The sequence below is a fragment of the Polyodon spathula genome, chromosome 5, assembly GCF_017654505.1.
Source record: "Polyodon spathula isolate WHYD16114869_AA chromosome 5, ASM1765450v1, whole genome shotgun sequence".
Classification (NCBI taxonomy): domain Eukaryota; kingdom Metazoa; phylum Chordata; class Actinopteri; order Acipenseriformes; family Polyodontidae; genus Polyodon; species Polyodon spathula.
The window spans coordinates 65,230,524-65,251,943 of NC_054538.1; the positions used below are offsets into that span (position 1 = coordinate 65,230,524).

A 21,420-nucleotide genomic window follows, 5' to 3' on the forward strand; every position below is an offset into this window, starting at 1 on the left:
TGCTTTGCATTTTTAATGCAGTACTAATATAGAAGAAAGTCTTTAAAATCCTACACTAATGGGTGTTCCTGTTAATACTATTACAAAGGGTAATGTTTGTGTGTTTGTTTTTCTGATGATTAACCATTCCTCGGATAATCCCTTTTATTAAGAAAGATGTGCTACAGGCCCCAGAGTGGCTTGCTTGGTAAAAGCACAGCTGTGTGGTGTGCATGGTATGTCATGCAATAGCTCGGTGTAGCTCAGGTTCGCATCCTAGCTGTATAATATTGCCTGTCATCCCTCAGGATTCCACAGGGAGCAACGCTTTGGTTCTGTTGCGCATGGGGATTAGGGAGGCAAAGGTGCAAAGACCGGTTCTACCGGCCAGGCACCCAGGCAGCTCAAATCATACCATACACATGCAGGTTTCCATCCTAGCTGTGCAACTCCAACAGTTACTGTAAAAAGACCTCCACAGCCGCTGACTGTCACCAAATGCTCCTAGTTCAGCATTGTGCTGGCTTAATCTGTGTGGCAGCAAATCATCACTGTTTTCTGCCCATAGGGAATAACCACCTTAAGGGTAGTGACGTCTTATAGACTTAGTTGGTCTAGCCCTGAGCAAACATTTACATTAACAAATATCCTAATTTTAATATTTTAAAATGCTTACATTTTAAACCTATACCACCTTATGGAAAGTTTTGTTTGAGTGTCTTTTAGCATAGAAAAATGGGGAAACTGTATTTAATCATTATGAATTAATTTTGTATCCCATTTCTTTATCCTGATTCTTCTCTAAGATATGCAGTTTATACACTTTATCCAATACATTCCCAGAGGTGTGTGTCTGCATGTAAAACAGACTGTATTGTCTTGGTTCCCTCAAATCTGTCATCCCCCACATGTAAATGAAGGATATGCTGCAGTGTGGCTATTCTCAAATTCTAGCACCTCTCTACTGAATGCTATGTTTAATCTCCTTTGCTATCTGTCAAGCAGGCTCTATCCATTAATCTGGATTGTGCTGATTTGAATAATTGCCGGCACTTCAAACTTCTCATTCTCTCTGTAATGATTAACCAGGGTGCTGTCATGCTTAAGCGCCGCACATCTTTTCTGTGTGCTGCATACCACTGTGTCTTTTGCTACCTGGGTACTCTGTTTACCTACTGTATTAAAAGTAAACCAGTTCTAGGAAATAACTTGTGTTTGTGTTGATACTGGACCCAGGTATTAATGTGATATGACCTACCTGTAATACCTTTGTATCGGATAATTTGTATCCAGTGTAAGTGACCTTGCATTAATATGACTTAGAGGTAGGCCTCAAACACAAACCATTTATATATATATATAAATAAACCACAAACAAATAAGTGAAAAAGTAAAGCAAACTGATTTTATAGATTTATAATATGGTCTACCGTAATACCTGAGGACAGGGGGGAAACAAAAGTACAAACACTGCACAGAAAACGTTTGCAGACATTCAAGTAATAGTAGTTAGGTAAACAATTCCTAACTACTGTCAGGGCTACCCGGCATTTTCATAAAATTTGCCTGCCGATGCATCACCCAATCCTGGCCATTTTTATGTTGTATGTCTGCAAGAAATATGGTGAGGAATACAAACCTAATTCTCTTAACTAGAACCACCACGGCAGTCATTTTGATGGTTTTCACTTCTAAAATGTAAAATTACTCTGCATGTTTGAGACACGCAGTTGTCTGTTCGTGACTTTACAAAACGTGTATTACATACCTTGATGACATTTTTGAAAGGCAGGATCGCAAATATAAAAGTTATAATCCTCTACCTAGAAGTGCCACAGCAGACATTTTGACTGTCTTTTATAATATATGTTTTTATTTTGAATATAACCTACAATATTATATATATAGATATATAGATAGATAGAGATATATTATAATCTCTCTCTCTACTGGACCTGGCATCTTTCAATTCCTTTGTTTTATACAAGGAATGCACCAGGGAAAATATCAGTAGGAGAGATTTCATCTTGAAGATAGCCACAGAGCTTCGGCAGAAATGTTTCAATCAGAAAACTGCAAAGCAGCAGGCTGCTGCAGCTCAACCTGGATTCAGAGTTATCCCGAGTGACACAAAAAGAAAACATATGTTGCTTTTGTTTTAAATTTAAAAAAAATAATTGTTTTTACAGTTTGTTATGTATATATACCAGTTTACACATTAGTTTCTTTTGAAATTTAATTTTGTTATAGTTTTTCATTTTTTTATGTGGCAAGTTAGAAAATGAACCATTTTATGTTTAATTGTTCATTCTAAATGTGTGTTTCGGCTGTGCAGATGTTTGATATGACGTGCTTGAATAAAACTTTTGAGTTGTATCTGATAGTTTGTCTTTCATTTTAATGTTGATGTTTAAAATGTAACCGTCTTAATGACTAGCCCGTGGCGATTTTAGGTATGATAATAACCGCAGCGGTTCTAGTGTTAAGTCCCTTTCACACTGGCACGCCTACCTGGGTTCTGGATATCTGGGTCACAATCCACATACCTGGGTCATACCCGGGTTTACCTGGATCCCAACGACCCACCTCCAGGATGTGGATCGACACACTTTGACATGGGTTGAGTGAGACAAACTGCATGAGGACGTTCGTGAGCCGACGCAATAATACACAGCCATGCCTGCGTGAAAGTTTCACTTCCGCAAGGAACATTTCTGTGTATTCTATTTAGCCATATTTTTGTGGATTTGAGACACTGCATGAGCCAGATTGCAGCATTGATGAAGAAACATTTGCTCTAATCAACGTTTTGGCCGACGGTTCAGTCCAGAGAAGCTTGGGTGGAAGTGTCTGTAACAAGGTGCTTCCAGTAGAGTCCTGCGTGGGTCCAATTTTTACGACTCGCTTCTGACCCGGACCTGCTACTACAGGACCTGACCCGAACCCACAACCCGCTGCAACACAGTCATCTTAACTGTGACCCGACCCGCTTGATTAAGACCTGCAGCCCGACCCATATGTGTGTATGTGTATATATATATATAACCCTTTGCAGTCCATTTATTCAGCACCTGTCAGACACGTCAGGTCCAATTTATTTTCACACCCGCTGTTTATTTTACACGCACTGTTTTAAAAGTAATTTTATTCAAAGTAAAACAGGTTTAAAAGGCACTGCATATCAACAGGACACTCAGTACTGCATCTCCAGCCCCTCCCCACTCCTGATCACTCGTCAACTCCTCAATAATGCTATCCAAGTCATTATTTTATTACTATAACATCTCAGAAAGCTTGGCAAAAGTCTGTGATATTCTTTGAGCGCTGGATGCGGAAGCAGCTCTCTTGTTTGTTTATGTCTGTGGTGAAGGGACTATGCGTAATGCTCAGATCCGCCGCCTCTTTTTTTTTTTTTTTTTTTTTGTCTTTTATCGGCCTCACTTGGCCATTGAAAGCTTTTCTCAGCTTTTTCTAGAGAAACAAACAAAACCGCTAGAGAACTGTGCTTGACTTCTTTTTGATGATGTCGTACAGGGTCCGACATTGGACCGAAAGGAAAAATTGTAAAGTCAGACATGGTCCAACATAGGACTGCAAAAGGTTAATCAGTTAACCTGAGTTGATCGCAGGTTTAAAAAATAAAAAAATGTAATCGTGCAGTTCTATTTTTGTGTATAAAATAAAATCAATAGAAGATCCTGCATTTTCTCCATGGTAGTCCAGTCATAAGTGAGCAAAGGTGGGACATAATTGGGAGTTTAACCAATGGGAAAGTCAAAGATCTGTTGCCCTGGTTTTACAGCTGTCCAATCATTTAGAAAGCAGAGGCAGGACATAAATATGTTGGGGTAAGGGTGTAAGCATAGCCACATTTTGCACTATATTGCTTATTGTAGAGACTGTTATTGAGAATTCTATTGAACTTTGAAGTAATATTTCGAATTGCTTTTTACAAATTTAAAAAAAAAAATGTAAGACAGAGACATTGTAGTCGATTTGGTTTCTCAGAAAAAAATGGAGGTCTACACCAGAAATACCTGAACTGATGAAGGCACCGATTCTTCAAATAGAGGTAATTATGTGGAATTACTCTCTGATTTCTGACCACGACAGCATGTTAAGCAATCACTTGTCAATAGCCACAGTACCTGTAACAAGATTCAAACAGCTCAATCCCTACAGTGCCTCATGTTCTGCTAGATTCTGTAGTTTTCCAATGGGAAAACAGAAGCCTAAGCCAAGTGACTGGATCTAAAAGGATGTATTTTAAAGGTTCCTTCACAGTCTCCAATTCATATCAAGCTGTATTTTAAAGGGTTTGTTTTATCCAGTTTATTGAATCGGATCACGTACAGTAGCTAAAAATGAACACCCACAAAAGTGTTTCCAAAATGTAACACGTGTAACACCCCAGCAAGGTTCACAATGTTCCTTTACACCAGTGGTACTCAACTCTGGCCCCCTATTTATTCCACTCCTGGTCTTTATTCCAACCAGGTCCTAAATTAGTTAATTGCCTCAGCAGCTTCAATTAACTACATTATAACCTTCTTAGAGTAAAAACTTGGACTGGATTGGATCTTGAGGGCCACAGTTGAGCACCACTGCAAGTTTGTCCTGTTGTAGTGTGTCCTACTGAGATTTTTTTTTTTTCTTTTTTAAATATGCCATTTAGGAGCATCTTGAATTGGTTGCCATTTATCTCCTGTAGAAGAAGAAGGAAGGCTCTGAAGGTAAAGAGAGACAAACATCTCAGGACAGAACATAACAGAATAGAACAGAGCTGCAGTGATGGAAAGGTATCACAGAAAGGCTGTTGCACACTGTCCTTGTGGAGGGAGGGATAGAGGAGAGAAGTGACCCAGGAGAACACGTACTGTTTCATGCCTTCCTGCCATCCTCATTTTTGTTAGCAAACTGAGTCTACTCCTTATTTAAGTGATTAATGGAACTGACAACACGGGCTCATCTGGGCATTCTTTGCACAGCCTCTGCAAAGAGAAGCTTTGAGTTATGTGCCTGGTGGTGCGTGTAAATTTGGGAATGAAGGTGCGTGTCATATTTAAAGATGGTAGCAGTGTATACTCTGCATGTTTTTGATATATATATATATATATATATATATATATATATATATATATATATATATATATATATATAGAAAAAGTTGATATTATTAGTATATAAGTTTCTGTGGAGGGGGAATGCCACTAAAACAAAAATACACAGTACTGGAGAAAATGTTCTGCATGTACTAATATAGAAATATGTCTGAAATATGATCATAATGAACAACTGTTACTGTCCATGTCAAGAAGTGTTGTGACCTCGAAATGCAATACCCAGATACAGCAGTTAATTATCAAACATACCAGAACAGTAGCCCTGTTCTCACTTTAAGGGATTCACGTGGTAATGTGAGACTTTGTTCTATTCAGTGTGAAGGTTGTTTTTTTTATCTAAACAATTCATCATTTTGTCAACGACTCAGCCCTTTTTCCCTTGAGATTATTTAACGTCATTTTTTGATGGTCTCCCAAATTATCTGAAAACCTTATCAGCAAGTGTCATCTGTCAATAAAACACTTCCGCTCACTGCTGCCGGGAGAAGGAATCATCTATAAAACTCAGAGAATAAGAAGTAGCTGTGATCAATGTAATGTCAAGGGGGGGAGGATGGAAGGATTCTCTTCTAGCTAGAATTTTTTTTTGGAGCCGACAGGAATATTCTCATGTTGGTATCAGTTGCTGCTGCATCCCCCACATGCCTTCTTTCTGTCCCAGCTTCAGTACCTGACTTGTAAAACTTAGAGTAACATGCTTTGTTAACCTGAAATACAAAGCTTTCATTACCTTGTTCCATTCTGCCATGGCAATGGGACATAATTTAAAATGAGTTTAGGCCTGTAATTTATATAAGTAAAATGGCAAAGTACAAGGACTTTTGCTTGTTAATACAACTAGACTGCTGTTTATTTCCATAGCCATATTATGTGTACTTGCAAACACCGCTTGAACCTAATTAAGAACATAAGAAAGTTTACAAACGAGAGGAGGCCATTCGGCCCATCTTGCTCGGTTGGTTGTTAGTAGCTTATTGATCCCAGAATCTCATCAAGCAGCTTCTTGAAGGATCCCAGGGTGTCAGCTTCAACAACATTACTGGGGAGTTGATTCCAGACCCTCACAACTCTCTGTGTTAAAAAGTGCCTCCTATTTTCTGTTCTGAAAGCCCCTTTGTCTTATCTCCATTTGTGACCCCTGGTCCTTGTTTCTTTTTTCAGGCTGAAAAAGTCCCTTGGGTCGACACTGTCAATACGTTTTAGAATTCTGAATGCTTGAATTAGGTCTCCACCTAGTCGTCTTTGTTCAAGACTGAACAGATTCAATTCTTTTAGCCTGTCTGCATATGACATGCCTTTTAAGCCCGGAATAATTCTGGTCGCTCTTCTTTGCACTCTTTCTAGAGCAGCAATATCTTTTTTATAGCAAGGTGACCAGAACTGCACACAGTATTCAAGATGAGGTCTTACTAGTGCATTGTACAGTTTTAACATTACTTCCCTTGATTTAAATTCAACACTTTTCACAATGTATCCGAGCATCTTGTTAGCCTTTTTTATAGCTTCCCCACATTGTCTAGGTGAAGACATTTCTGAGTCAACAAAAACTCCTAGGTCTTTTTCATAGATTCCTTCTCCAATTTCAGAATCTCTCATATGATATTTATAATGTACATTTTTATTTTAATTGCAGAATACCCGATTGGAAGTTACAGCAGATTTATGAGTATCATTGTTATCTCTTTTTTTTTTTTTTTTTGGTACAAATACAGAAAATAAAATAATTCCCTGAACAAGCAATGTGAGTTTACAGTACATTGTTAATAGGTCCCCCTGTTGTACTTTCATTAGTTACACTGTCACCTTGCTTCATTCTCCCACCATCTCCCCTTTCTCCACCTCGCAGTTGGCTCAGTCTCATTTTGAGGGTGCATCTTCATTAATACTCTTTCCACCTGCCTTGTTTTACTCTATAGGCAGGTAGCTCTAAGGAGTGAAACCACTGGGACTGAAATATAGCAGCAGCATTACTGCAATAAGTAGTTGCACTGTCAATAAATAGTTTTCTACGCTAATTTTTTTTTTGCCATAAAATGTCTGTCTGTAAATAAAGTAGTTTTTGTAGTAGAGGGAAGAAAAACAAACAAGATGACAGTCTCCTATTAAAAATAACACATTTTAAAATGTTAATCTTGATGGAATGCAGAATATAACTTGAAACAGATATGGCAATGAATTAACAAAGTTAAGTACAGGTAGTCAGAGTTGTAGCTTTCAAACTCCTACATAAGTTGAGAGGTTTTTTGTGTGCATTTTCAAATTAACATTAAACTGCATGAATTTCACTTTGCATGTCAGGCTTAACATCAGTACCAGTTTTCTGTTACTAACCCCCGAGTATTGATATTATTCTGGTTCTTGTGTTAGACATTAAACAGCTTTTGTTTAAAGAGTGCATCCTTGTTTCTTATATAAACATGTTTTGCAGTGAAGTATTTGCAAGTAACAATAATATCTCAAATCTGTCGTATTTCAATTTTGACAAGTGGAAAATGTTGGGTTACCCGCGTCAAAGTGAACTAGTATTCATATACAGTAAAACACACTGCAAATCTGAATGTCAATAAGTTGATACCCCCCGTGATCTCCCAGTGCAGTACCAGGCGCTCCAGAACACTGCCTGCAGAGCTGAATTGAAGCACTCTGCAAACAAATCCATTGCAGGCAGAACTAACTTTGTTGCTGGAATTTAATAAATTGATCCAGTTTTTGCAGTTCTGCTCCCCTATGCGTTTGGATTGAAATGTTTTACTCTGTTCTACATTTAATATGTGTCTTTGTAAATAGCCCCAACATTTAATTTCAACGTTGTGGGATAAGCCATTACAACAAAACATTTTCAAGAATAATGTCTACGTGTAGGTGTGATATGAGTGAGTTTCTGAAAATTTGCCCAGTGATTTAATTTCCTGCAAAGGGTGAAGGTGCTGTTGCAGTGATATTTCTGTTAGGATTGCAATACGTTTAACGGTTAACTGATAAATAAATTCATACGGCTTTTACATAAGTTAACGTATAATGCAAATTGATAAAAGGTGTATGAGCAGGTACTGTAGAGATTCTTCCCACCCCACTGCTCGAGAAGCTAGCCTCCTCCAGGGTACTTGCAATACTGAGTGCTGTGTGCTTGGATTATAAAACCCACTAGACCAGCATTAAAGAGTCTGTTATGAAGAAGAAAAAGGTTTAAACTGATAAAGCTTGTGTTTTGTTTTAGTACTGACTGTACAGTCTCTTGGCCTGTCTATTTTACATGTGCTTTTTTGTTATTTAAAAGGCAAGCTGTTACAACAGAAATTAACCTGATAGAATTTACTTGCTTAGAAAACACAGCTGCAGCCTTAACACAGAGGAGTGATCTAGCTTTACATTGATTACACAATTATTATATTTTGTCTGATCTCTTTTGGGGGGTGAGGTTTCAGTTGGCTCATTGCAGTTTGAGCCCCCATAGTAAAATGCTTTCAGTTAGTCTAATAGACTGCATGTCAGTAAACGCAATTTCTTCTCTCTTGTGTTTTCAGGTAGCATTCAAGGAGCTACAATAGTGGATGCACTTGACAGCCTGTACATCATGAATATGCAGGATGAGTTTAAAGCCGCCACAGATTGGGTTGAGAAGAGTTTAGACTTCAATGTGGTAAGTACAGCTGTCGCATATTACTGTATCCAAACCATGTGTTACTCGAAGACTTCTGATAATGTGAAGTGTCTAATTATCCCCCACGGGGGGGGGGGGGGTCTGTTTGCTCATTCATTTATTAATTTTCCCCTGCTGGGGATGAAATATCTATGTCCCACTTACATTGTTTGCATATAACAGGATGACTGCTTGTCAAGTTGTCATAAAACATGGACATTCTTCTACGCTGTTCTGTACATACTAGTGATATGATATATTTGATGGTCATCCTACTGATAGCTCTGATTTTTTTAATTTACTGCTTCGTGGATGTTGCTGACATATTTTCGTTTTAAATGTAATGCGTTGCAGCTTTTTAAGAAAAGATACTGTAATCATTGTACTTTAGTTATAGAGGTCATCCATCGTACTTTACTGATGATTTTTTGTTACAGGGGTTATAGCTAGTGAACGTAGGTGCACTTCATTTTGCAGCGTACAACTTAAGTGTGCCGTCTTGAAAGGAACTATTCTTGATCTTGGATATTAGTTATTTCATAGTGTTTTGTATCCAAGATCAGGAAATAGGGTTGGCATGATACCACATAGTTACCTAATGTATTCCACTTGTTTTAGATTCTCTTTTTCAGTGAAATATGTGGCATTAATTACCTGGCATACTTGGAATTTAGTCATGATTCTGATTCCTGTAGTGAGACCACCATTTAAAAGGTTCAGGAAAATGCTTTGCTCATTTTAGCTTATTTATGGTTTAGCCCTCCCTGCTTCCTGCACAAAAAATTACATAAGTGGGCTTTAAACTGCTCTAAATCGTTGTCAGATTACACTAATGTACTAATTTATACAGTGCAGGAACACATTGATAAGTGCAGGCTGTGCATGCGATCAGTCAACTAACAAGGTTTTACACAAAAGTCCTATTTTAAATTGTATAATACATAATGTTTTTATACAGCAATTACAGTTAACAGATTTGAGAAACACAGATTTAATTATGCAAGTCTGAGGAGTGAAAGGTTGAATATTTTATTAGCATCTCCTGTCTGATAGTGTTTGCTTTTATATTTAATAGGCTATTTGAATAAATGTAATGTGCAGATCTTCTCAAAAGAAAGTTGTTTGGTTCATGTTTATTAGTGTGGAACATCAACAAGAAATTCACAAAAAAAATGATGGCACTACTTTATTTAGTTTGTTCCTCCCTCACTACCCTCTGAATTCTGCTGATTTTTTAAAAGTATAAATCTACCATACTGTTTGAGTCAATGTTTTGAGCAATGGTTGAAAACAGTTGTGGACCTCAATGAGTTCCAGCATTCTATTGTTTTAAGTTTGGTAGCAAGTTGAACATAACATTTGTTTCTTACCTAGTCAGATGAACTCCCAGTCTCCATGTTGCATGGGTCAGGAGAAAAAAAACCATCTCTTTCCCAGAGATCCTTTAAAAGAATCCTTGTTGGCTACAGAATATTGTCCCTCCTCCGTAAAAACTCGTCCCTGTTTCGTAACACTGTCCAATTTTTTCCTGCGTAGCTTGGATACGGACTCATTGTATAGTTTCACTCTTGCGTTATTTCCATTAAATCCCTTTTATTTTGTTGTTTTTGTCTGGAAGTTTAAAAACAAAAAGGTATACACTCTGTTTTTCTCTTTCTAGCATTAGCTAGTTATTCTTTTTTGTTTTGTGTGTTTATTGCACACATGGCCTTTATCTGTTCTCACTGTGGGTCACCCCTCTCACAGTCTTGTGGTAGAGATTTGTGTTTTATGTGTGTCAACATGTCCGGCGCACTGACACAAGGTGGTGGGACTCCTTCACCTCCTGTACCTCGTTCTGATAAGTCCGGTGGTCCATCTAAAAGATAGAGCAGTTCTAGACCCAGAAACACCAGCATGTCTCCCCCAAAAAAGGTCTAGCAAATCCTCTCATTTTCATGACAGTAGCGAGAAAGAGCCACCAACCAAAACACCGTCAACCATTGCTAAAACTTCCACAGTGACAGCGCGGCCGACTCCTGCAAAGGTGAAGATGCCGTCTGTCACCAAGGATATTTTTTTCAATGGATGCAGGAGTTCTAAAAGTCAAGACAGGCTGTGAATCCACAGCGGACCCTGGCAGAAGCTTCCGGTACTACACTAGATTTTTATCCTCCAGAAACGCACAGTATCACACGATGATGTCATGGACTTTGCCCCCAATGATGATGTTCCAGTGGTTTTGTGAAGGTACTGCACCAGTTTATACTAATGCAGAAGAGGTATTAACCCTTTCTGGTCCGACATCATCAAAGAGACGTCAAGCACAGGTCTCTAGACGTTTTTTTTCTCCGGAAAAAGCTGAGAAAACCAATGGCCAAGTGAGACCGACAGGAGCAGAGAAGTTGAAAAAAAAAAAGGTGCGGATCTGAGCATTACACAGAGGCCCTGCACCACAGACCTATGTATGTGATAAATACAGTAAACAAGGGGTGGGGCTTGGCTGGAGATGCAGTACTGAGTGTCCTGTTGATATGCAGAACCTTTTAATGTAATTACCCAGTCTTCTAAGGATGATGATTGATTTCTTGAGCATCCTGAAGCTGTTGAGGCTTTATGGCAGAAACCTTCTAATACTGCACCACATCTCCCAAGGGCAGAAGATTGATAGGGCTAAATTAAAAATGAATTGCTTCAGGCAGTACGTAAGATATGCAGGTGTTATTATTCCTGTGCTATTCAGCTTGAATTCGTTTTGAATTTGCAGCCATTGTTTTAGTATTATCAGATTTTTCTATAATATGCTACTGCTTGTGGTGCACAATAGTTTGTTGTAGTGTTTGTTTGTAGTTTGAGGTTAGATCTGTTAATACACGATACAGGCAAATACTGAGAGTTCATTTAATGTAGCTCTATCATCTAGCTATAACAATTATGCTGCCATATACTTTTAAAACTTCAAATTGCCAGGCACAGGTGTAGGTGGCGAGTTCGAAGTGCACGTTGATGAATAACTTTTAAATAGGTCTGCTCTGTCATAGGAAAGCTAAAATGGACTAAGGACGATAATGTCATGTATAGAGGCTGTATTCCTTTAAGAAGAAAGACATGCTGGGATATCAGCTGATGGCAGAAGACAAATGGGAGAGCTAGATCAGAGGAAGAGGAGAGTTTGGAGAGGCACCGCACCATACTTAAGAAATAAATCTGGGTGACTCCAATACTTGCTACAAATAGTTGTATCAAGTTTATCTTTTATTATGAAAACTATTGAGGGTAATGTTTTAATATTAGGTATTTGGTACGTTATGCACAAGTAAAACATAAGTTCATTATTTTCTGCATTTAAGTATATTTAAAAATCTTGACAAAGTGCACGTCATTGCCAATGTGTTATTTTACTGAAAATGAAATATGGTTTTAAAATATGTGGTTGCTGTTACTTGTGTTTCTTTTTGGCATGCTGGAGCTACTGGTCATCAAAATGCAGGTCATATGGTGTCAATTACACAACAAAAAAAAAATAATAATTTACTCAGAATGCAGTGCTTATTTAAATTACTTTTATAAAATGTGTATTGTTGAGCTCTCATTAAATAGAATGTATGTATATCCAAAATAATTCGTCCATACTGTAGTTTGTGTTAAAAATGTCTATACTTTTCATTAATACCGAAATCCAGTATTTTACGACAACCACCAAAGATTTTTTTTATTTTTTTTATTGCATCTTTTTAATACTGGTTTGATGCAGGAATCTGTCGAACTCTGCATGTTCCACATTGGTGTCCAACATTGTTACGTCGTCTGGTGTAGGGTTAGAAAGTGGTACGAGTACCAAAACTTGACCCATGTAATGTCAGAAAGCGATACGCTGTCACATTGAAAGCGATACGCTGTCACATTGAAAGTGGTATGCTGTCAGATTTTGGAACACGTGCAGTCATTTGTGATCTGATGCTGGTTTTCCTATTGTCAAACGGAGATACATTTAACATTAATTATTTTTTTTGCAAACTTTAAACTGAAAACAATTTCTATAAAAAGAAACAAAATTCATGACGATCAGGACAAAATGAAAGTCCACCACAAACTTGTTCAAGAAAAAAAAAATGTACAAGAGCCAATGCATTATATATATATATACTATTTTCTTAATGGTGGAAAAATATGATAATTACATTTATAACAATGTAAAAGATTGGAAAATATGGTCATTAAATTAAATAAAAAAAGACCGAAAACAGCATAACATACTAGATTTGAATGGGCACTTCCCTGTTTTCTTAGAAGCTGTTTAGGCAAGGCCACTGCGTACCACTTTGTACCGCATAGCACTACACCAGGTACAGAAAAAAAGAGAAATTGAATCGTATTTAAGTTTATTGTCTTTGTTAAATTCACAAATTGTTATATATATTGCTTTTGATTTATTATGAAATATGCCTACCTGTGCCTAAAGTATAGATGTATTTTGTTCAGAAGCAGCTTCAGCTACTGGCTCTCTATACAGTATAAATCTTTTTTATTATTCCATTCATATTCAGATAGTCTAAGCCTTAATTCCCTGTCTGTTGTATAAATCCAACATTACAAATATTATCGTCTGTGTATTTACATATCTTGAGTTATTTGAGACTGAAGCAAAATAAATAAATAATAATTAATAAATAGATGGGTTGCCTTGGATAATGGCAGAAGCTAAATAAATGTCATCAATTACCCATTACAGAATGCAACGAGAGTAATAATATACAACTAAATTGAGGAATACTAATTTATTTATGAATAGCGTCAGTATCAAATGATAATACATGAAATAGAAAGGATTATCTCTGATAGACAATATTTAAACTATTGTTGATTTTATATATGGATGGTACTGCATTCTTCCATAGTTAAGCTATCTGTGCACTCAGCCTCTTTAGAAAGGAGATTTTGCTTACATTCCAGTATGTTTATAGCTTCCAAAGGTCATTTTAGTGGGATGGTCCCTATACTGCATGAGAATATTCATCGGTTTTCGTAGTAAATACCAGTTGTTTTTCCAGCTTGTCTTGTATTGCAGGGGCCTTGATGATCCTAAAGTAAATTTTTGTTCTTGTTGGTCTTGCCTTGCTGTGAGCAGTGCTGAAATAAAGCTCCATCTTTGCACTAATGGAGCACTTTGTCAGAAACTACAAGCAGACTACTGCTAGTCTAACACATGCTTAAACCATGCAAAAATGTGCCTCATTGACATTGGTGTCACATACACTAATTGAAACATCTGCTTACTGTAGTACCTTACCTGTAACCCTTTTCTCTGTCGCATGCAGTTTATGTATCATCAGCCACAAGAAAATCACTCGCCCAAATTTGGTCACTGTCAGCAGGAATGACTAATTTGTTTATCACAATTGTACTGTCGACCTGTTGAAGGATAAAAGGATTTTGAATCCACTGTTTTATAATGAATGGTGAAATGTGGTATTGGTGGTGCTATGTTATTATTCAGTATTGTTTTTTCGGGAGTATAGACCTGCCAAGCTTTTTTTTTATTTATGCATGCATTTGTCTGTCTTTTCTTATCTAACTACAGTGCAGTGTATACAGAGTTAAGATCTGACCTAGATCATTTAGCTTGTGATTGTATGGCAAGCCAAATTATCATTTAGAGCTATCCAAATACATTTAGAGATATCTCTAAATCATTTTGAGATATCTTAAATTGATTTACACATATCTCTAAATGGAGCTTTAAATGCAATATCTAAAATGCATTTTGAGATGAGATCTTTAAATTATTTAAGGATACCGCTAAATGTTTGAGATATATCTTTTAAATCATTTAAGATATTTAAATGACTTCCTGTTCATTTAGAGAGATCTCCCTAAATAATTTAAGATATCTAAAAATAACTTCCTGTTTATTAGCTATATCTCTAAATCATTTACAGATATCTTGAAATAACTTCCTGTTCATTTAGAGAGATTTTAGAAATGGACATGAAGTCCATTCAAAACATAGAGCATTTTCACAAAGTCATTTCGAGATATCTTGAAGTGGCTTCCTGTTCATTTGAAGATATCTTCAAATGATTGAGATATCTTTAAAATCCACATGGTTTCCACAGTATTTAAGATATCTGTAAATCAATTTGCGATATCTTTATTTCATTTTTAGATATGTCTAATTGATTTACAGATATCTTAAAAGAAATTTTAGATAGCTTAAGAACTGCACAATTAAAGATATCTGTAATTCATTTTGAGATGATTTGGAGATATCTTTTAAATATTTCAAGATGTCTTAAAATGCAATTTGAGATCTCTCTAAATGATAATTTGGCTTGCCATAGTGATTGTCGTATTCTCAATCATAGCCTGTTTTGCCAATATATGAATTGTCAAGTCATTAAAGTTATTGGCAATTTCATCCCCTAAGTTACTCAGTCAGTCAAGTTCCTTTAAAAAATAAAAATAAAAAAAAACAATAATTAAAATATGAAAAAATATACCTGCCCTTGGAAAAGTGAAGATGACATAATGGAAACTGTAATCTGTAGATGACAGACAAGTTCTGTTTTGAACTCCTTGACTGTATTGCGCCTTTAATTCCAGCCACAATAAGTGTGGGAATAGGTCAAAGAAAAGTCCAAAAGGTCTCTTTACAGCTTCTATACAGTGTTGCTGACTTACTTTCCAAATGTATTTGTTTTTCTGTTTTTTCTACAAAAAAAAATGATAATAAAAAAAAATGTAACTACATTATTTTTGATAATGCCTTTTTTTCTCTTCCGCAGAATGCTGAAATATCGGTCTTCGAAGTAAACATCCGGTTTGTTGGTGGACTTCTGTCAGCCTATTATCTCTCAGGAGAAGAGGTATTTAAAGCTTTATCGAGCACACATTATTTATAAGCAGATGTCTTACAGATTCAGCATATGGGTTGTATGCTTTTGAAGACTTAATACCAAGTATGTATTGCCTGGAAACCTCAAATATTCTAATTGGGATTGCAGAGTTGGCTCTCATTTATAAGAATTCATTTCTGAGCCACGTGATACGGAGAAAGTGCTTCTATAGCTTCATCTTTCTAGGCTCTTAGAGAACACAGTGAAACAGAATGCTTTTTAAATTACTTTGCACGCTCAGGGATGTTAACAGCGCTCCCAATTTCCCAGCAGATTTAAGCAACTATTATTCGTAACTTCTCCAGTAGGTTTCTCGCTGAGGAAATGAAAGTAGGTTATTTGCCTGCTCTGAGTTGCTATGTTTATTTGGGACTTGGGTGTGAGATCATGAGCTCTTGAGTTTTTTCTCTTGGCCAGTGGTTATTGTTGGCCAGCTTTGTTTCACATAGTCCAATAATGTCCATGGAAAATGGTGAAAACAAAACCAAATTAGCATTTCTTTTTTTTCCCCCCATTTTGATCCAAGCCTCATAGAGAGCAGGGTTAGTGTGTGGGGTGGGAGGATTGATACATTGGTTGTCTGCAGCCTGCCTCTAGCAGATTAATTGAGGCCTCCAGTAGAACACATTTCTCTGAACTCTTGCCAAATTGCTTACTAGTATGAAGATTTAGAGTTGAAGGTGATGAGTCGGGCACAAGACAGCCAGGCATCCCAGCTTCGACAGAGCGTCCTTGGAAACTATTAGACATGTGAAGAAAATTAATGTTCAACTTCAGTTACAACATTTAGCTGCTGGTGGCACTGACTGCTATGAAATGGCCCTTTTTTATTCCCATACCTTGATTTATTTTTAATCATATCAAAGTCAAAATTAGTTTACGTGGTATTCCATGGTATTCTGGGTCATTTGTTTTGTTTTTTGTTTAATGAATCTCAGTGGAACTGATTTGGATATTTTCATTCATGCCTATCCTTGGCTTGTTGAGCTTTTTACAATATTTAATTTAGCTATTAACCCTGTAACATACCAAACTTGTCTAATCCCATTGTAAAACACTAAATAAAAGTTGACTTTTAGACCAAATATCAGTATCGGTTTACTGTCTAGAGACTATATACAGTGGATTCTCCATCATGCTTGATTTTGTTTTTTTTTCTGGACTCTCCTGGGAATATTCTACATAGAACTGAAAAAAAAAATAATGTGAATATTGTTGATTAGCCACCATTTACTCATTTAAGTCATTGTATTGATTTCAGCATTTTGTGGCACTAACATATAAACAAATTGCTGTTTTGTTTAAGTAAAACTAATAATGTTGAATGAGCTTTTAGCAGGGTTGAAATTGTCGTGTTGTCCTGGTTTGTTTTAAAGAGTGCATTCTGCCAAGTTAACATTGAGTTTACTCCTGTGATTAGTGTCATTAACCATAGGGTTACCCTTTCATTCCCATTGTAACCAGTTATCCCTATGTTATCTAGATACATGTGAGAAAGCGGCGGTAATTAGTGGCTAGCAGTTTGAACTCTAGCACTGCAGCAGCTATCCCTGAAGGGGTTTCTTTTTTTAAAATGCAATTATAATGGACTGCATCCCAAATCGCCTGTTATGCAGGTACATTTTGAGCACATTCTATTTCTGAAATCGGAGAACAGTATGATGAGTGCAAAGACCCTGAATTGCAGGTTAATGAAGGTTGAATTGCACTGAGAAAAGGCAGAGACCAATCATAAATGTGTTGTATGGGAAGAAGAGTTTGCCTCAACTAGAAAAAAAAAAAAAATATATATATATATATATATATATATATATATATATATATATATATATATATATATATCTCTATACCGGTATGTAACAGAGTGAGAGCCATTACTTAAGCATAACATTTCAATTGATGATATTCAAGAGGTTTTTATTTCTCTCAGCACAATGTTTAATAAATGTGGCTGTGCTGAAGTTTCTTCAGCCCATTTGCCTGGAGGGTATACTGTGATTTATATCTATTATTAAGCCATTGATCATTTGAAGGCAGCTGTTTACCCAATACATTTGTAATTATTGCAGTGAAATTATCACTGCTGCAGAAATCTCCACATGATTTGGAATTGGAGGAATAGCAGGGAGACCAAGGTCAGTGAGAAATTGCTTTTTTGAAATCCTCTTGCAAGTAGTCTCTTAGCTTAGTAAAGAGAGAAATACAGCTTTCAACTATGGGAGAAAAAATGATCTCAAATTATACTATGATCCTAAAAAAAGCCCCTTCATAGAGGAGGCAAGTAACCGTGTACTGCAATTCCTATGATTTATTTAATATGGAAGTGAATTTTGCCATGTGAAAGGAAATATTATGATGTTGGTGTCTGTACTTACAGTACTGCTTGTGCATGTAAAGTATTTTGAAATGCACGATTCATCATACATGCCATGCAAAAATAATGACATCCTTTTATATTTTTGGAAAAACAGACAATATAAAACTTTAAGAGTATTAGATTATGAATTATAGATTGAATTCTGTAGAAGCTTAGGAATGTGGGTGACAGTTAGAACAGGTTCAAGTTGAAATAATTCATTGTTTTAGACTTTGTGCAAAACATAATTGAACAACTTAGAACGTCAAGTATGCCTGTATCTTTCTTTCAGCTGTTTCCAGAGCAGAGGAAAGAGAACATAAAGCAGTAGGGGCAATCTGGGGTAATGCAAAATGAATCTCTCAAGCCCCTTTCACACTGGCCCTCCTACCCTGGTCCGGACCCGGGTTCTGGCATAGTGTGAAACCACATATCTGGGTCATAGCCGGGTTAACCTTGGTTCAGCAACCCACCTCAGGATGTGGGTCGAAGAGCTTTGACCCAGGTTGAGAGAGACAAAATGTATGACGACAATTTGTGAGCAGACGCAATAACAAATAGCCACGCCTGCGTGAAGATTTCACTTCCGCAAGGAACGTTTCTGTTTATCATCTTTAGCCATAGATTTGTTGATTGAGACACAGCATGAGCCAGATTGCAGCAAGGATAGTAGAAACATTTGCTTTAATCAACATTTGGGCTGACAGTTCAATCCGAAGAAGTTGGATGGAAGCGTCAGTAACAAGCTGCTTCCGGGGCATTGATACGCTCATTGTGTACTTGCATCTGTCACACAGGTCAACCCTGCTTTATTAAAAGCAGTGTTAAATCGCATACCCGGCCCACTGTGTCAGCAGTAACAAATGTTTTAGTAGTGAAGAGCAGTCATTCTGAGCTACAAACAACAGTGCATCCTTGTGATTGAGTTCAGAGCTACTCTCCCATCAGCCCTAACCCCAAGTGACCAGCTCTGCTTGAATGCTTGTGAAGTTATGATGATTCAAAAAAGAAATACTGATCTTGTGTAGCTAATATTAACGTTTTTCATTTAAGCATTTTAGAATGCAAGGCAAGGGAATAAGGGGAAAGAAATCCGTGGTTTATGACAAAGATACACTTTTTTCAAGCACCAGGCTTTCAAGCAAGTTTTTTTTTTTTTTTTTTTTTTTTTTTTTTTATCCTGCCCATATGTACAGTCTGCTTGAACACCTCCTTCACTGCAATTTAAAGGCACACAGGTCTTTGACATTTTTATCGCTGAGCTACAGTGATGTTTAGCATGAACTGCATTTTAATCAAAGTTCAACAAATCTAAATTAGAGTGTTCATGACACTTGTTCATTAATCACAAAGTTCAAATAAAACAAACAAACCATAGTTATTGCCATGTCACTTCAATATGAAATTACCAAGAATAGCAAATGAGTAGCCTATATTTTATAACTTGTGTAAAGGTGAAGGGCTCTTTCACTGCAGGCTGTCTTTGTGGTTAGGCTTTAGGGAGTTACATTTTTTTTTATAAGGCTTGATTAATCTTTATCTCTCAGACCTTGTTGTTATATCAAAGGTCTTGTGTCCTGCAAACAGTGCAGTACAGCATTTCATTGCTGACATTTATGAGACGAGGAAAGCTGCTGGACTTCTCTTTCTCTACAGATCTGTGTAGGTTTTTGCTTATATATATATATATATATATATATATATATATATATATATATATATATATCTTCAGCCTTTTTCAATCCACTAATGGATGAAGGCCTCCCCAAGATTCATAAAAGCCTGTCTGCTGTGTCTCTCATCCACGTTGCTCTGGCGTGTTTCCTAATTTCATCTTGCCATCTTCCTGGAAGTAGTCTTCTTGGTCGTGTTATATCTCTTGGGATCCAGTCTAGTATCTCCTTGGTCCAGCGATGGTCTGTTCTTCTTGCTACATGTCCGGCCCACTGCCATTTCAGTTTTTTCGCTCTTATAATAACATTGCGTACTTTTGTTTGTGCTCTTATCCATCTTATCATCTTGTTGTTCCCAGCATGCATCTTTCCATGCTCCGTTAAGCCGTTTGTAATTTTTGAGTTATTTTTGCATTAAGGGTCCAGATCTTGCATCCGTAAATGAAGGTGACCCCAAATGCTTATAATGTCAGCGAAGTCATGTAAATAAAAATTGGATTTGGTATTTAGTTGAATAGTTAATAAGTGCAATGCTTATGGGGCTGCCAGGGCTTGTTTTCATACATACATACATATACCAACGTTGGCGTCTAGCCAAAATTGTAGATATTAGTCCTGCCATAACCATTGTAGTTTATGCACCCAGGACAGGTCAAACATCAGGAAAAAATAACATTTGTGTGTCTCTTCCTGTGATTTTATCGAGCAATGTGTGATGTTCGATAATCGCAAGGATTTTTTTGCAAGGCGACTTCCTCCATTGAGAAGTGATGATCGCTCTGGGCAGTCTCTACCACGCTTCATCTGTCATGCCTTTTCACCACAGGGAGTAGTGCACAGAAATTGTACATCTTGACCATTTTTGATTAAAATGAGAAAATGACAGATTGTTTGCATTAATAACAAAACCTGGGTCATCTTACTGTATGCAGGAGCTATACCGACATGAAAATTTTAATGTAGAAAGCAAAATAACAAGTTCTTCCCTTGAAAAGTAGATCAGTTAATGCTTCGGAAGTGGTTGCTTCCCAGAGTGATGTATGCGCAGAAAGGTAAAACATGAAAGAATGATGTAAACGGTCACCCAGGAATCGTAAAGTATTTAGTGTAAGAGTGAAGGATTGTGTGATACTGCTGCTTTAATAAATCATATGCACAACCAGCATATGAGTCCAGACAAGAATGTGTCAACAGCAGAAAACAGCTTGAGACTTTGTAGTCTAGCATAGAGACCCGTTCTAAAATTGTGGGGAGGGGGAAGAGTGGTGGGACGACTTCAGAGATTGGAGTGCACTAAAGCATGCAGACTTCCAATCTGAACTTCACATGGCTTTGAAGCAAGAAATCTCTGCAATCCTTAGCTTTGGATGTTAAAATATTAATTAGCACTGTTTTTAGACCCATACAGCTACAGTAAGCAGCTTGACAACCTCACAAAACAATCTGTCAAGACCAGAGGTTATAATAAAATTGACTTCCCTACTCAGCTGGAACAGACTAGCTTGTAATAGGACCGTCTCCTATTTTTAGTTTCTCTTTGTCTGCTGCAGGTAAAATAAGGAGAATAAGTTATTCTCGACAGTCTGTATTGTTATTACATCACACAAAGAGTACCCATGTTGGTGTTTTGACACATAGTGGAGTTTTAGGTTTAAATGGCAGGGTCATGAGTCAAAAATGATAAATAAAATAAAATCTCTCGAGAGATAAGGGCAAGTGATTTGTGATCCAGCCTGTGTGGTCCAGTGGTTAAATTAAAAGACTTGGAAGGAGG

At 37.0% G+C, this 21,420-nt stretch overlaps 1 protein-coding gene across 3 annotated transcripts in view; it reads left to right on the top strand.

The window, feature by feature from the left end:
* Nucleotides 1-21,420, top strand: part of LOC121316169 (mannosyl-oligosaccharide 1,2-alpha-mannosidase IA-like) — a 125,978-nt gene that overhangs the window by 50,962 nt on the left and 53,596 nt on the right. For 2 of the 3 annotated variants that reach the window (XM_041251029.1, XM_041251030.1), the window contains exons 3-4: nt 8,627-8,742; nt 15,507-15,587. In XM_041251029.1, the coding sequence (XP_041106963.1) occupies nt 8,627-8,742; nt 15,507-15,587 (197 nt within the window). Of the gene's footprint in view, nt 1-4,659; nt 4,713-8,626; nt 8,743-15,506; nt 15,588-21,420 lie in introns of those variants that run through there. The other variant, XM_041251031.1, reaches the window with a different exon arrangement.